Raw genomic sequence first — 18,139 nt, forward strand, 5'->3', positions numbered from 1 at the left:
GAAGACCTTCAAGAATCTGATGCTAGAGTATAGTGTGGAAGCTAGGGTTGCCAGGTCCCTCTTCACCACCAGTGTGAGGTTTTTGGGGCAGAGCCTGAGGAGGGTGGGGTTTGGGGAAGGACTTCAGTGCAATAGAGTCTAATTTCCAAAGTGGCCATTTTCTCCAGGTGTAATGATCTCTATCAGATGGGATCAGTTGTAATAGCAGATCTTTAGCTAGTACCTGGCAACCCTAGTGGAAGCCCACCAACCAACAACATAATAGAAAAGTCTCTATACCACTGATCCTATAATAACTTTTGTTTTTCACTTGCCTCAGACTCTGAGATCTTTCACATCAAGTGATGAACATTTGAAAATGCACACACAAAACAAGGAACAAAGTAAGAGGTGAAAAGAGTTCATGCCAAACTTCCATTTTCTTATGTCTATGAAGTTCAAAGTGGATGTCCAGAATAATGTATCTTTCAGACATTGATTCTCGTTAGAGAAATAAACTAGCCTTACACGATTGTTTTCAAGGATGGGAAGGAGCAGGATGTAAATCTAATACATAAATAAGGATGGTTAATTTTCTCTGTCTAAAGGTAATATGACATTTGTTGCATCTGGTGATAAAATAACATTGATCTCTCCAATTGTATTATAAAGTGTAACTCAACATCCAAATTTACTGCTACTCCTTAATTACATTGGGCAGGATCCAAAGAGCTACCTAAGGCTTTCGTTGTGGCCTGGTGGAATGTTTGACTTTTTGCCTTTGAATCGCAGAACCCTCACTTTCAACATATTTTTACCAACAGGGTGAAGGAATGCCTCTAGAAGAAAACCATACCAAGCATCTCTTGACCTTGTTGAGCAAGTCCCACGGCCAATATAGGGATCCTTACTTTATGCAGCTCAAAATATAGTTTCTTCAGTTCCTGCATGACAATGCTGAGTTTTGTATATTAAAATTCTGAATACATTCAAACAGAGACTTGCTTTTGTTTATTACAATACTGATGGTTTCTATTTCCAATTTTTGTTTCCACCCCTCTCCATTTACTATTTAGATCATTGGGGCCATCTAGCAAAGTATTTTTTACAGTGGCAGCAACACTTGAGAACCATGGATAGAGAAAAGTCTTTCTTAACAACCCTATCCTGAGAACTGAGCATAGGTCCTTGACCTATTACACTGCTTGATGTATACACATCCTGAAGAGCCCGACATGCAACAGAAGGTGAGACGTGGAAGCCACGTTCTAGTATATAAGAAATAAATAAACATACAGGGAGCTTCACTATACTATAAGGGCTTTTATACATTTTTTTTTACTGTTCTTTACGATATAATTATATTATTAGAATGTGTGCTAAACTATAACTGTATTACTGACCACTGAGGAAGGCCTTCTTAGGCCGAAACGCGTCTGGTCCTTTTTTGGATCCTACTTTGGTCAATATAAGATTGTGCATCGCAGGTGTTCATGTTTGTATACATTGAATGTGAAAGTTTTGCCTATATTAGAGGCCTATGTTTTTAACTTGAATGTGCACCTTATTAAAATTTATATATTTGTAATTTTAGCATTTTTCAGCTCAACGTCTTCGGTCTGGAAGCTTCACTTTAGAACCATGGATAGAGAAAGGTCTTTCTTAACAACCCTATCCTGAGAACTGAGCATAGGTCCTTTGTTATGCCAAGCATGCACTTCTATTAACAATACATCATCATCTTCATCATTATCATCATCAGTGCTTTTCAATCTGTTCATCAGTGACCTGGAGTTGGGGGTGAACAGTGATGTGGCCAAGTTTGCAGATGACACTGAATTGTTTAGGGTGGTTAAAACAAAATCGGACTGTGAAGAGCTCCAAAAGGATCTCTGCATACTGAAAGAATGGGCATTAAAATGGCAAATGAGATACACTGTGAGCTAGTGCAAAGTGATACATATTGGTGCAAAAAATCCCAACTTCACATATACACTGATGGGATCTGTGCCAGCAGCGAGAGACCAAGAAAGGGATCTTGGGGTGGTAGTGGATAGCTTGATGAAGACGTCAATCCAGTGTGCGGCTGCTGTGAAAAAGGCAAATTCCATGCTGGCCATAATTAGACAAGGAATAGAGAATAAAACTGCTGATATCATACTGCCCATGTACAAATCTATGGTACAACCACATTTGGAATAATGTGTGCAATTCCAGTCACCACATATAAAAAAAGGATATTGCAGAGCTTGAGAAAGTGCAGAAAAGAGCAACCAAAATGATCAGGGAGCTAGAGTTACTGCCCTATGAGGAGCAGTTAAAACATTTAGGGCTGTTTAGCTTGGAAAGAAGGTGGTTAAGGGCAGATATGATAGCGGACTATAAAATTATACATGGTATGGAGAGAGTGGACAAGGATAAGCTTTTCTCCCTCTCTCATAATACTAGAACACAGGGTCATCTACTGAAGCTGGAGGGTAAGAAATTCAAAACAGATAAATGGAAGTATTTCTTCATACAATGCACACTTAAATTGTGGAACTCTCTGACACAGGATGTGATGATGGCTGCCAACTTGGAAGGCTTTAAGAATGGAGTGGACATGTTTATGGAGGAAAGGGCTATCCATGGCTACTAGTCAAAATGAATACTAGTCATGATGCATAACTATTCTCTACAGTATCAGAGGACCATGCCTATTGTATTAGGTGCTGTGGAACACAGGCAGGATAATGCTGCTGCAGCCGTCTAGTTTGTGGGCTTCCTAGAGGCACCTGATTGGCCACTGTGTGAACAGAGTACTGGACTTGATGGGCCTTGGTCTGATCCAGCATAGCTTTTCTTATGTTATTATGTTCTTATGTTCTTATCATCATGCCATCTGATTTAATAATATATAATATAACAAAAAATAATAACAAAAATAATATAACAAAATAACAAATAATATAATAATATAACAAATAATATAACAAAAAAAAAACAGGTTCCTGCCTGCAAGGGTTTGGGGGAGGGGGTATGCCAGATCATGCTGGCACACTATCTTACTTCAGATAAAAACTGGAAGAGATGTTTTGACATCAAGAGGTGTTCTAGGATTCGCCAAAACTCTATGGTTAAACCATAGTATTTGGCAAATCCTAGAGAGTTATCCCCAATGTCATGATGTCATTTCCAGTTATCACTGGAAGTGAAATCATGAGCTGCTGCATACGCCCAACCCATTTTCCTGATTTTTTTTTTCCCGCTGGCAAAAAGGAATCAAATGGGATTGCCTGGAGGTCCTGTCATCACTATAACTAAAGATGAAATTGAGAAGCAAAGTACTCAGGAAGTGGCACACTGGGGTATTCTTCACGGTGGATTTTGCTTCGGTTTCGAATCGGAGCAAATAATAAACTGATTTAAATAGCTTTTTCATGGCAGTGCAGATTCACCCCCCATCCCAATTTTTCACGGGAGAAACAGCGCACTTCTCTGCGCTGCTTATGTCTGCTGCCTCTCATGACTCACCGCTCCAAATCCGCCTAATCCCGCCCACTCTTCCCATGATCCTGTGTGTGTGTGTTTGGGGGGGGGGCATCCCGAGAGCAGCAAATCCAAGCCAAAACTCCCGTCACCCTTCTGAAGAGGGGCAGCCAGTCTGCTTTGGGTCTCCCTCCAGCCGGTGTGATCCTATGTGTGTGTGTGTGGGGGGGGGGACCATGAGAGCAGCAAATCCAAGCCAAAACTCCCGTCACCCTTCTGAAGAGAGGCAGCCAGTCTGCTTTGGGTCTCCCTCCAGCCGGTGCGATCCTATGTGTGTGTGTGTTGGGGAGGGGCATCCTGAGAGCGGCAAATCCAAGCCAAAAACCCCATCACCCTTCTGAAGAGGGGCAGCCAGTCTGCTTTGGGTCTCCCTCCTGCCGGTGCGATGCTGTTAGAGTGGCAACTCCCCCAGCCAATCACCGTTCTTGGGGGAGGAGAAAGGAGACGTCCTGGGGAGCGAAGCAAACATTTCTTCATGGGCATCCGAGCAACAAAATGTTCTTTTACTGGAAAGTACGGCTCAGAAGTGGTTTGGATTGCCTCTCTTTTAAACCGGCTTATTTTGCTCAGTGGGGGAAAACACGACTCTGCAGTGAATAACCAAAATTTGCCTCCGACGCAAAACAGCGTCGAAACAGGAGCAAATATCCATGAAGAATACCCCACTGGGAAATAAAGACAAAGAGATATGGTGTGAAAAGACTAAGGGAGCTTTAAAAAATAACAAAAAGGAGTTTGTGTTGGCTGCAGCAGGATTTGAGGGCAGTGGGCAGCATGTTGTTGTAGAGGTGTGAGGAGCAACATTGACTACATTGAACAAGCTTCTGACAGTGCAATCCCGTGCCTCGTTGCTCCAGTCTAAACCCATTTACTCCACTGAGCTTAGATGAGAGTTCTGCATAGGAGTCGACTGTGAGTCAGTCACTGGTTCCTCCTCCGCTGTTCCCTGCTCTGGCACTAAACTGCATTGCTACATCCCAGGGTAGGCTGATTCAAGGTACTTGCTTCCATCAGTGAGGTTCTGTGAGGGGTGATAGAATACAGCATTGTCTGAGAGATTGACTCATTTTGGATAACTAGTGTCATACACTTGCCAGTGAGCACACATGTGGGTCTCACCAAAAATGCACAATTTCAGCAACAACAACAACAAAAAAACCAAAACCCAATCCACACAACGTAACTGCACCATTGAATCAGGCAGTAAATTCAATCTTGAACGCATCTGCCTCTTTCCTGTGCAGCATATTGCTTTACAGTTAATGTGCATAATCTTATCAGCTGATTGCATTGATCCTCGGTTCACTTGTAAGCAAAATTACTGTGAACACATAGCGGTGCTTAAAAGTAATTCAACGTATATATTAAAAGGAGAATTCTGGTGCATCAGCAAGGAAGGAAGGCTAAGCTGCTAACATATTTTTCCCACTTAAAGGCTGGGCAATTTGCTGATCTGTAAAACTTACTTGTCTGTTAAAAAGAGGACGGGTGAGGGGGGGGGAGATCTTAAGTGCTGTAATTTACTGAACGCCTTCCTGAAAGCAAAGATTGACTTTCTGTCTACAGTCTTCTAGAAGTCCTGTCTCTGAAAACACTGAGCTAGATTAAAGTTTAAAATGTTAAATTCCCGGGAAAGAGTGGCCACATTGTTGTATAATCATCTCTTCTAAGTGTTTCCTTGCTAAGTAACACTGGCTGATATGAATGGTGATAAATATATAATCCTTCCTGAATTTTGCCAAGAGCCTGAGCATGGAAGCAATCTACCATTTTGTTACCCAATGTCAAATCTGCTGGTTGGGAAGCAAAGTATCACTCATTGGATCAAAGTGGCAGCCCTAGCACTACTGAATCTCTGGCATCTTTTGGTAATTGGCCTTGTGGTCCACTTCATTTAAACTGTTACTACAAAACACCTACATGGATGGAACTTCTATGCAGAAAACAGCAAGGGACTCCTATGTAGATTTTCACAGGTGATGAACACAAACATGCATTTATCGATCTAATATACATATTTTTATTACTAGATGTCATAGATAGATTCTGAATCAGAAGTGGAGGGAAGAGAACTCTCCAAGATCAGCCTCTTCGTTTTTGACAGAGCAAGCTAAGGTAAACTAGAGTTACCAACCTCCAGCTGCTGCCTGGAGTTCTCTGGGAGTTACAACAGATGTCCAGACTACAGAGATAAGTTCCTCTGGAGGAAACAGCAGCTTTGGAGAGCAGACCAAGCACCATATCTGCAAGCTCCCTCCCCACCCAAACGTCCCCCTCCCCACACATTGTCCTAAATCTCCAGAAATTTCCCAAGCTACAGTTGGCAACACTAAGATATGCATCCCTTTTCCAAATAACCTAGGAAAGGAAAGCAGTCGCCAGTCCTTGAATGTTTAAATGAAAGCCAACATTCTGTCACTCAAAGCTCTTTTCAAATAGCTATGTAAAATACAGCGTTCACCTCATAAACCCTTGCCCTTCTGTTTCGCTTGGAGTCTCTGATACCCCAGTTTACCTTCCTACAAATAGCATAAAGGTTATGGGTAACCCATAAAGGTTATGGGTAACCCACACACACACTTTAAGCAACAGCAATGGCTGTCAACACTCCTTTGTGTCTAAAGTGCTATCAAGTCGCAGTTGGCTTATGGCGACCTCAGCAACGGGCTTTCAAGTGAGAAGCAGAGGTGGTTTGCCATTGCTTTCCTCTGCGGAGTCTTCCTTGGTGGTCTCCCTTCCAAGTACCAACTCTGCTTAGCTTCTGAGATTTGACAAGTTCAGCTATACCATGACGTCTTCCCTCCCCATCAACACTCCTAGTCCTTGGTAATTAGAACATTCATGAAAATAGTCTGGGTACAGTTTGTTGGTGAACAATTCATTCTGATTTTTTTTTTTTACTATTCAATGGTAAGAGTCATTACATAGTTAATGCCACACAGCTTCTTTGTATTTAGAAACTTGTCCTTTATAGTGAGCTACATTAAAGTTAATGTTCTATTAAAACTGGGTAGTAGATGGAATCTATTGCTATATATACAAGCATGAGGAAAAGACACCTGTGGCAGATTTTCTATAAAGAAGCTGTTATAGTTGGAATATAGTCAGTATTGTCTACTCAGACCAGTAGCTGCTCTCCAGGGTCTCAGGTAGAGGTCTTTCACATCACCTACTTGCCTAGTCCCTTTAACTGGAGATGCCGGAGATTGAACATGGGACTTTCTGCATGCCAAGCAGATGCTCTACCACTGAACCACGGCCCCTCCCCAGATCTATCAGCCTTCTAGGTTGCTTCCAGTTTGGCTCTACTGATCAGCAAAAAGGGGTTTCTGCAAAAACTGTACATTTTCCACCCCAATCCTTTTCACAAACTGAATCATCAGGCTATTGAGTGGATAAACACAAAGCATAACTTTCTGAAAGGTAGGACAAGAGCATTTTGGAAACAACAGATGTTTCTGTTCAAGCAGGAAATGAATTTACCACTAGTTACCAATCTTTATATTCTACAGCTGCTCTGTGGCATGTAGAATATCATATCAGTACCTGCTTATCTTCCCTTGATTTTTTCCGTATTAAATACAACATGGGGAAAATATGAATTACCCTTTTGTTCTTTTTGTAGGAATTCCAGGTAAGATCGATTTTCTTTCAATGAAGATTTTGGGATAAAGTTTCATGAACTTTCGATGAGCTTCATCGGTGGTATATTCATTCTTCCTGAAAAAAATATGGAAAGGGGGATAATGTATATGCCTCAACTTTAGAATAAAATAATACAAGCATGGGACTCGCAAGGGCTTGTGAGGGCATTTTATTTCCCCCCCCCACTCTTTCTTCTTTCCCTTCCTTGAAAGCCTCTATAGCAGGGGTCCCCAACATGGTGCTTGTGGGCATCATGGTGCCAGCCAAGTGTTTTTAGAAAGTGGGTAGAGCCAGGTGGGGCTTTTGCCCAGCAAGGCTTTGGACTGGCCATTGGACATTTGATTGGCAGTGCATATTTTTAAAGACATTGCTTTGGCAGTAGCTGTCACTACAGCACAGGGATCTTCAAATGTTTGACTGAAGGGTAAATTTGGCAACCATTTTGTGGCTGGCTCCGCCCTCTTTGGGAGCCGTTTTGTGGCAGCCATTATGTGTTTGCACCTACCATGCCATGTCAGATTTCCAAAGGTGCCCCCCAGGCTCAAAAAGGTTGGGGACACCTACCCTATATCCTCTCCACCTTTCCAGATTCCTTCTCTCCTGCCTAGTCAACCTACATTTTACGGGCCTCTCACTTTCAGCTATATTTATTACTTATTAACTTCACTTATACCTCACCCCTCTTCTCCTCCACTTTATCCTCACAACAACCCTGTGAGGTAGATTAGGCTGAGAAGATCACTCAGTGAGCACCATGGCAGAACTGGGATTGGGACCTGGGTCTCCCTGATATTAGTCGGAAACTCTAATCACTACATCACAGTGGCTTTCACAGGGTGGCTGCTATTGAACAATAGTGAGCAGGCATGGAGTTTTAACACTCCAGTGTTTGTTTTTAGATTTCAGATTTTTCTGCAAACCTGGGGCTTTTTCAGGTTTGTAAAAAGATCTATTTTGTCTATTCAAGGCTACAATCTCCAGATTTAAGTATCCACAGATTTGGCCATTTGAGAATTACATGTATTTATAAGAAAAGCCCTGTTGGATTAGAGTAATGGTTCATCTCATCCCAATCCTGTTTCACATAGCAGCCAACCAGTTGCCCTGGAGGGCCAACAAAGAGGTCACAGAGTTCCAGGCCTTCCCCTGATGTTGCTTTGTAGCACTGAGTTTCAGAGATTTATTGCCTCTGAATATTGAGGTTCCTTTTATTAACAATGGCTAAGAAGCCATTGACCAACTTTTAATTCATAAAAGGACCTGTTGTCTTGTCCCATGACTGCTAAACTTACTTATGGCTTTGGTGAGGTAATTTGTCAAATGTTTTTTGGAAGTCTAAGTATATAATGTCTACAAGATTACCCTTATCCTTGTGTGGTAGTTTTCTGGAAGGACTGTAGCTACCTCCACTGAGTGATGCTGGACGGAGAATTTAAATGCCTGTCGTTATGCCTATATTAGAGGCCATCAGGAGGCAGTGATAGGAACACTAGACCACTTTTGCAGTACCTTGCAAGCATATGGCTGCTGAGTGATTAATAGTCTCGTGAACACCTGAAGCTGCCTTCTTCGTAAGTCCATCAAGGTCAGTATTGCCTGTTCAGACCAGCAGCAGCTCTCTAGGATCTCCAGTTAAGATCTTTCACATCACTTGCTACCTGATCTCTTTAACTGAAGATGCTGGGGATTGAACTCGGGACCTTCTGCATTCCAAGCATATTCTCTACCACTGAAACATGGCCCCTCCCCATGTAGTACTTGGTATTGGTATAGATGAGCATTTCTCAACCTTTTTACCCTTGCAGAACCCTTGAAATAATATTCATGTCTCAGGTAACCCCTACATATGATTACATAAGATTTATATATGATTAGCCTATTCATCAGTATTTCTCACAGAACCCCTAGCAAAATCTTGCAGAACCCTAGGGTTCCAGGGAACCCCAGTTGAGAAATGCTATAGATAGATGATAACATGACTTGTAGATGATGATATCACTTGCCAGCATGGGGCTCTGTTATCCACTTAGTAGCTATATAAATACTACACCATACTGGTTCTCTTGGACTACATGAATCATAGAGTTGGAAGGGACCACCAGGGTCATCTACTTTTAACATACATAAAAGAATTAACTTATAGACATTTAATAGTTTCATAAATAAATCAGAACTGATCACTGAAAAGAAGGGATCCCCCCCCTCCAATTTCTTTCACTTCTACAGATTCTTAGGTCCATTAGAGATGGCAATATCTTCTATCAGTTTCATATGTTAATGTTTCTTGGGACCTGAGAGAAATGTAGATCTCTGCCTTCCCTGCTATAAAAGACACCAGGTGCACTCTGATGTGCATTTAACTAATTTTGCCATCATCTAAATATACCCCAACTGAATTTCTTTTTTTAATTATGTGCCATCTTGGAGAAAATTGCCCTTAATTATGCAGAAATGCATTTTTAAAATGTCCTAGGATTTAAAGGTTATGCCACTAATATATTATTCAGACTCACATCCTTCAGCTTAAAGTTTTATTCACTTGGCTACACTGTGCTTTTAAAAACAGTTTTCAATCTCCAGCTCGGCGGACACGCACTTATTCAGCGGGTAACCCGCTGCAGCTCAGTTGCAGCAACTATTTATCAAAGAGTCAGTTCAAATCAGAATGGCTGCTAGAGGCGTTCCAAAGAGGGCCTATCTGTGAAAACATATAATTACAATCAGAGCTGATCTTCACAAAGGTCAAGCCACTGTTTTGGAGGAGTCCCAAACAGTTGATTGTCATCATGCTCAAGAGCCATCAGTAGCCATTATTTTTCGACAGAATATTATGGCTTCAAAAAGCCAGCAACCATGTTAAATTTGAACTTCTGGTAGGAAGAGTTACTTGAAGGATGAACTGGAATAGAACTAGGGATGAAATCAAGTGGATCAGCTCCAGTCTGGGTCCTCCCTAATAAGAGCCAGTGTGATATAGTGATTAGAGTGGTTAGCGTATTGGATTAGAATCTAGGAGACCCAGGTTCGAATCCTCACTCTGCCATGAAAACTCATTGGGTAACTTTGAGCTGGTACTTCAGCCTAAACCACTTCACAAGGTTGTTGCTCTGAGGATAAGATGAAAAAGGGGTGAATTATGTTGTAAGGTGTTTTTGAACATCTGCTTCACATGAACACATGAAGCTGCCTTATACTGAATCAGACTCTTGGTCCATCAAAGTCAGTATTGTCTACTCTGACTGGCAGTGGCTCTCCAGGGTCTCAGGCAGGGGTCTTTCACATCACCTAGTCTTTCACATTGCCTAGTCCCTTTAACTGAGGATGCTGGGGATTGAATCTGGGACCTTCTGCATGCCAAGCAGATGCTCTACCACTGAGCCAAAGCTCACTGAGGACAAAGGCAGGATGTCAACATATCTAATTCTCAACAGGGCCATATCTGTGCATACTTAAATCTGGGGATTGGAGCCAATGACAGACAAGACAGATCTTTCTACAAACCTGAGAAAGGCTCCAGCTTTGTAGAAAAATCTGAAATCTAAAAAAAAAATACATTGGGGAGTTAACCCAGGGTTCCCAGGTCCCTCTTTGCCACCGGTGGGAGGATTTTGGGGCGGAGCCAGAGGAGGGCAGGGTTTGGGGAGGGGAGGGACACCAATGCCATAGAGTCCAATGGCCAAAGTGGCCATTTTCTCTAGGTGAACTGTTCTCTATTGGGTGGAGATCAGCTGTAATAGCAGGAGATCTCCAGCTAGTACCTGGAGGTTGGCAATCCTACAGATAAAAGGTAGGTGGATTGAGTGAGAAGGAAAGACCGAGGCAGGGAAAGGTGAGGTTATGGAAGCTGAAATAGTGGGGAGTAGGGCTGTTGATTCGGTTCGGGCCGAACTGAAAATCAGCCGAATTTCCCCTGATTCGGAGGTTTTTAGTTCGGGAGGAACCGAACTCAAAACTGGCGGGCAACCGGGGGGACCAAATTCAGCGAGTTCAGGAGTTCGCGAATAAATTCGGCAAATTCGGGGCCGTCAGTAAGCAGCATAACCGTCAGTAAGCAGCATTCTCCTCCCCCGGCCAATCGGTGGCCAAGCTGGGTCTTCTTCTGGCCAATCAGTTAGGATTGAGTACTGGAGGAATCAGCTGATGTGCGGCCCAGCCAGGGAGAGAGAGAGAGAGAGAGCGAAATCCTCGTGTGTGTGGGGGGGGGTGCTTGTGCACATTAGCTCCTTTCTGTGGCTGCAGGGGGCGCATTTTTTGGGGTACAGACACAAAACTTTCACTGGAGCTTCAGATGAAGCTTCTTAAGATACCCCCCAAGTTTTGTAAACATTGGGTCAGGGGGTCCCGAGATATGGGCTCCCCCCTTTTTCTTTCCATGGCTAAAGGGGGCGCATTTTGGGGGTACAGATCCCAAACTTTGAGCGGAGTTTCAGACCAGTGTTCTTAAGATACCCCCCAAGTTTTGTAAACATTGGGTCAGGGGGTCTCAAGATATGGGTTCTCCCCCTTTTCCCTCCCCCCCTTTTCCATTTATGTGGCTGCAGGGGGCGCTTTTTTGGGGATATAGCTCCCAAACTTTTAGCATAGCTTCAGTCAATTATTCTTAAGATACTACCCAAGTTTTGTAAAGATGGGGGCAGAAATATCGGCTCCCCCCCTTTTCTCTTTCCGTGGCTGCAGGGGGCGCATTTTTGGGGGTGCAGATCCCAAACTTTGAGCGGAGCTTCAGGCAAGCCTTCTTAAGAGACCACCCAAGTTTTGTAAACATTGGGTCAGGGGGTCCCGAGATATGGGCTTTCCCCTTTCCCCTTTTCCCTATTGGGATGAATGGGATCCTGTATGCATCTCCTCCAGAGCAAAACGTCCCGTGCCTAAATGGAAACGTCTTGAATTACCCAGTCCTCCCCAGCCCCTCCTGATGGAACAGAAGACAGCCACAGTAAGACCCCTTTGGGGGCTTTAATCTATAATTTTTCTCCTGTGTGTGTGTGTGGGGCTTTCGTCGGTTCTGCCTGGGGTGTGTGTTCCCCCTCGAGTCTCTCACTCCCTGGTTTGAGGGGGGAGGTTTCAGTTGTGTGTTGCAAAGGTGTTGTTTAACAAGGTTGTGTTGTTTTGCAGTTGTTTTGCAGTTGCTTTGGAAATTTCTCAGCTGTTGTCGGGGCTGGGAGCTTTGTGCGTGGGCGGCAAGCTCTGCTGAGAGATGCACATTAAGGGTGGGGGGGACCCCTTTCAGGACCCATATCTCAGCCCCCCCTGACCCAAACTTTACAAAACTTGGGGAGTCTTTCAATAAACGTCCTTTGAAGCTCTGCCGAAAGTTTGGGACCGCTAAGCCCAAAAATGCCCCCCCAGAGCCGCGGAAAGGCGCGATTGTGTTTTTAATGGCTTTATTCGGCTGAATTTTTTTCCTAACTTTGAATTCCCGCCGAATTGAATGGATCCGAAGTGGGGGAGTTCGGACTTTGGCATATCCCGAATCTAAACGGGCTGAATTCGGCCGAATCAGAACTATACCGAATTTTTTTTAATTCAATAGCCCTAGTGGGGAGGGGATACAGGCGAATGTGAGGTGCCCTGAGCAAGTCCTTGCAGGTTCCCCACCTTGCAGCCAGCAATGCGCAACTAGGCCTGGCCCTGCCCAGTGGCTGGCACCATGCAACTCAGCAAGAAGAGTTTTCCAGGGACAGTCTGCCAGTGGAACGGAAGCTGGGAAAGCTGAAGATGGAGGGGGCAGATAAAGGTAGGTTTGCTAGTGGGCTGGAAGGAGAGAAGGAAGCAGCGAGGCTATCTGGGCATTTAAAAAAGGGAAGGAGGAAATGGTGGAGGAGGGGAAAGGGTGGTTGTTCTTGCAAATCCTTGGAGGTTCCCCAATGCAAAACAGTGCCCTAGTGGCAGGCATCGCACGACTCAGCCATAGTTTTCCCAGCCAGAGGCTGCACAGGCTGCCATTATGGGGTGGTGGTGGTAAATAAAGGTAGGTTGGCTGGTGGGTGAAAAGGAGAGAACAAAGCTGGAATGTGGGGAGGCTATGGGAGCATTCAGTGTCAGGCCAGAAGAAACAGTGGGGGAGGGAAAATGAGACCCCCACCCACCCAGTCCGTATAAGAACAAGAAGAATGCAAGCTCCTATTGTGAATTTTTTTAAAACTTTGAATCATACAGAAAAAGAGTTGCGATTAAATCCATCTTGGTGCTTTGTGTTGTAATGTGGTGTGGTGTACCACACTCCTCACAAAGAACAAGTCAAGAAATTTTGGAGCATTGTATTTGACAGCTTTAAACCGCTATTCTAAAAGGTCTTTAATCTACACAGATATAGGAAAACTGCAAAATCTGAAATCCAAACTAGCCTCATTTACCTTTTCACATGAACAAGATAGATTCTTCTGTTTATCAACATCCTTTGACTTTTTTTATTTGCATCTTGCCAATTACAGAAGCTCAGGAAGAACAAATCTCTAATTCTTTGTCCCTTAGGAATTTCAAGAAAGATGAAGCAATAACAAAAGCAACTGGTGGTATCCTTTCTGGAGAGATACATTGAATCAATCTTCTTTAGATTGTCTTATTGTCTTGACTGATTGATCCAAAAATGTTTAGGCTTTTCCATTCTTAGTTGTGTTGCTCACCAATCTATAAAGCCCATTCATCACAAAGTGTTGATGATATCTAGCTTCTTAGTGGCTGTTTTTAGCAAAAAGAGTTTACTGGACTTGTTCTTTCTTTTAAGCCAGCTGAATTGTGTCACATTCAAACCATTTACCAGAGATCCCAAAAAAACATCCTGGTCTTTATGGTGATGTTTGTTCCAAGATTATCAAGCCTCCAAAACTGAGAATATAGGACAGATATTGGGACAAGAGGATTTTTTTTTGCCATTCTATCACAGCTGACTTATGGTGACCCCATAGAGTTTTCAAGGCAAGATATGTTCAGAGGAAATAGTTAATAGAAAATGCTAGAATCCAGGCCTGCTTGTGACCCACCAAGCCAAACATAGCCAACAACTCATGTTTTAGCAGCCAGCAAGGAGTGCAAAAACCCCTTCAGATTTTTCATTGCTTGCCTGGCAAGCACATCACTAGCCATATTAAATAGTTTGTGGGCTCTGTTTCAACTTACCAACGTCTGTAAGCTTGCCATAACCAAATATATTGCTCTTTCTGATCTCATCATTGGTTTGACAATGTTTATCAGAGTTAAAAGGAAGCAAGGTACATGAATTTATGTATAAGTGATCATAATTCTCAAAACACATTTCACTATGAATTTTTTTTAACTTAGAAAGTCCTATTTCCACCCAAATATTATATCAAATTATCACTTGCATTCTGCTGAAAATTACTACTGCCAGAAGTAGGGCTGTTGAAAAAAAAATCAGTATAGTTCAGATTCGGCCGAATTCGGCCTGTCTGGATTCGGGATATGCCGAAGTCCGAAGTCCCCCACTTCGGGTCCGTGCAATTCAGCGCGAATTTAAAGTTTGGGAAAAAATTCGGCCGAATAAAGCCATTAAAAACACAACCGCGCCTTTCTGCGGCTCCGTGGGGGCATTTTTGGGAGTAGAGGTCCCAAACTTTCAGCGGAGCTTCAAAGGACCCTTCTTGCAAGAACCCCCAAGTTTTGTAAAGATTGGGTCAGGGGGGCTGAGATATGGACCCCGAAAGGGTCCCCCCACCCTTAATGTGCATCTCTGAGCAGAGCTTGCCACCCACGCACAAAGCTCCCAGCCCCAACAAACAGCTGAGCTGCGGGGAGCAAGGGTGGGGCAGGTGCGAAGAAGTTTGCAAAGCAACACAACTGCAAAGCAATACAACTGCAAAGCAACACATTTGCAACCATGCAAAGCAACACCTGACACCTGGGAGTTTGCAAACCATGGAAAGAGACAGAGGCAGCTAGCTATGCATAATGGGCGGGGCAGGTGCGAAGAAGTTTGCAAAGCAACACAACTGCAAAGCAACACAACTGCAAAGCAACACAACCATGCAAAGCAACACGTTTGCAACCATGCAAAGCAACACCTGACACCTGGGAGTTTGCAAACCATGGAAAGGGACAGAGGCAGCTAGCTATGCATAATGAGCAGGAGGGGTGGGATTTCCCCTTTTGCATCGGACTCTGGACCAGGCAAATGCATTCTTTAAGTCACCATTTTGAGCAAGCATCAAAATAGACCTAACCAATCTTATGAAGCCCCCCTCAAACCAGGGAGAGAGAGACTAGAGGGGGCACACACACCCCAGGCAGAACAGGCGAAAGCCCCCTTTGGCTTCCCACCCCCACCCACAGAAACTGCTCCCTCCCCCCCACACACACACTCTGCTTCCCCCCCACACACACACAGAGGAGAAAAATTATAGATTAAAGCCCCCAAAGGGGTCTTACTGTGGCTGAATTCTGTTCCATCAGGAGGGGCTGGGAGGACTGGGTAATCCAATACAATTCTATTTAAGCACGGGAGGTTTTGCCTTGGATTTGCCGCTCTGGAGATGCATACAGGATCGGGTGATCCATTCATCCCAATAGGGAAAAGGGGAAAGCCCATATCTCGAGACCCCCGGCCCAATGTTTACAAAACTTGGGGGGGTCTCTTAAGAAGGCTCGTCTGAAGCTCTGCTGAATGTTTGGGGGCTGCATCCCAAAAAAAGCGCCCCCTGCAGCCACGGAAATGGAAAAGGGGGAAAGGGGTGGAGCCCATATCTCGGGACCCCCTAACCCAATGTTTACAAAACTTGAGGGGTCTCTTAAGAAGGCTCATCTGAAGCTCCGCTGAAAGTTTGGGGTCTCTACCCCCAAAAAAGCATCCCCTGCAGCCATGAAAAGGAGCGAATGTGCACACTCACACACACCCCCCCACGAGGATTTCTCTCTCTTTCTCTCCCTGGCCAGGCCGCGCAGCAGCTGATTCCTCCAGTACTCAATCCTGACTGATTGGCCAGAAGAAGACCCAGCTTGGCCACCGATTGGTCAGGGGAGAAGCTGCTTACTGATGGTTATGCTGCTGTGTCCCGAATTTGCCAAATTTATTCGTGAACTCCTGAACTTGCTGAATTCGGCTCCCCCGTGTTCCCACCATTTTTGAATTCGGTTCGTCCTGAACTAAAAACCGCCGAATCAGGGGAAATTCGGCTGTTTTTCGGTTCGGGCCGAACCGAATCGACAGCCCTAGCCAGAAAGGTTTCAATCACTGAAGTGCAACTTTCTGGCTTCTTCATTCCACTGGAGACCAAAATGACTCCATGTTGCTCTGGGGAGGATGGAGGACTGCCAGGAACCACATGAGGGGGAATCATAAAAAATCTCTACCCTTCCGTCAGCAGAAATATTCAGCAGGATCCATCTCTCTATATATACCATCTGGTCAATATCACATAATACTACCACTTTAATCAAGAATATATTCTGAGTGAATAATTATAATCACAAGTACTCACCTATTTAAAACAATATATATTATCAATTGTTTTCTTTCTATATATTTGATTTTTGATGTTCTGGTTAGTGGCAATTTTCTGTAAAAGCATTAATTAGTATGGTAATTTTAACCAAATGCTATCAACAATAATACACTATAACATATTCAATTTTTAATGATTTTTTTAAAAAAATCTTAGATTAAAAGTTATTTGAAAAAAGTTATACTTCCAAAATAATGGCTCCAAGTAACATCCATCCCACAAGCTAGCAAAGCTGTGCTTGGATGACTTACGTTTTTTGAAGACCATTGATGTTCAGTAATTTATCCAGCTGGTCATAGTTCACTTGCTTTAAACCTACAGTAATTGCAAACATAATAGCACACTTACACAGGGAGGACACAATTGGAAAGAGTCGTACTATAAAAGTATTCAGTTATGCTGAAAGGCTTTATCATTAGTGAGAAAAGGATTTTAGGTAGAAAACTCAATTCAGTTTTTTTTAATTCCCACATTCAAACAGATACCTAAGTCTGAACTCAAGGTGTGTCTTGCCATTAATTAGCTAGATTCATCGAATTCCACATGTCCCTGCATCAACATATACCACCTGTGCATGGCTGCAGCAAGCCATACTTGGCATCCATGCCCTGTCAATACAGGCCTTACCATCACTGGAATGTTGCTATGAGGAGACCAGCTTCATATCCAGGTGAGAAATCTCTGGCCTCTCATTGGTGCACAGGTTTGTCCCTTCTGGTTCTCAGAATCAGTTAAGAACTCTTGTATATATCAGACCTATGGGTAGTTTGCAGTGCAATTTTAAGAATGCTTTCCTGTAAGTGCCATTCAATAGATCTGAATCTGATTCTGAGTAGACCTGCTTAGGGCAGCATTTAATAATGTAATTCAAAGTATAGCCCTATCCTTCTAAGCTCCTTGACCTTGATAGACCCAGAAGGGCTTGCAACTGCTTAGAATGGCACTGCTAGATTTTTTAGACTTGGCAAAACCCATGCGTTTTATGTTATTTTACTGTGTCACCGAGACTTACATTTTCTGTAGCCTCATACCTTGAATCTCATTTAAACTGTCTTTACTTCATTCTGTGTGTCTATGCTTAATCTCACCCTCCCCATGTGCCAGGCTGATCTAAACAAAACCATTGGGTGTGAGCCAGAGACCTCTGCCTAAGGTGGGACAACAGGGTGGTGGACTTCAGGAGGCTAAGAGAGTTTGCATTACAATGCCAGGCTCTTAACTGGCTCCAGTAGCAGAATAAAACAGAAGTGACATCTGAAATACCAGCAAAATTTATTCCATCATCAGTTTTCATGAATCAGAGGTTACTTCATCAGATATGTTGGAGTGCAAATCCATCAGACTAATTTATATACACAGAAAGATGGGGGGAGCCTGTTACAAATAGAAACCAGTTCCAAATAAGATCATAAGTCTGAGACTCTGAACTCACCAAGATGTGGTGATGGATGCCAGTTTGGGAGGCTTTAAGAGAGAAGTGAACATGTTCATGGAGGATAGGGCTATCCATGGCTATTAGTCAAAATGAA

At 43.4% G+C, this 18,139-nt stretch overlaps 1 protein-coding gene across 1 annotated transcript in view; it reads right to left on the reverse strand.

The window, feature by feature from the left end:
• The window catches only part of CNBD1 (cyclic nucleotide binding domain containing 1), a 198,052-nt gene extending 181,108 nt beyond the window's left edge, over positions 1 to 16,944 (reverse strand). The window contains exons 1-2 of the mRNA XM_056854894.1: positions 16,862 to 16,944; positions 7,114 to 7,227 (exon numbers count right to left, since the gene is read on the reverse strand). Of these exons, the coding sequence (XP_056710872.1) occupies positions 7,114 to 7,227; positions 16,862 to 16,944 (197 nt within the window). The remainder of the gene's footprint in view (positions 1 to 7,113; positions 7,228 to 16,861) is intronic.
• Between the last annotated feature and the right edge of the window lie 1,195 nt (positions 16,945 to 18,139).

Source organism: Euleptes europaea, chromosome 8 (assembly GCF_029931775.1).
Source record: "Euleptes europaea isolate rEulEur1 chromosome 8, rEulEur1.hap1, whole genome shotgun sequence".
Lineage (NCBI taxonomy): Eukaryota > Metazoa > Chordata > Lepidosauria > Squamata > Sphaerodactylidae > Euleptes > Euleptes europaea.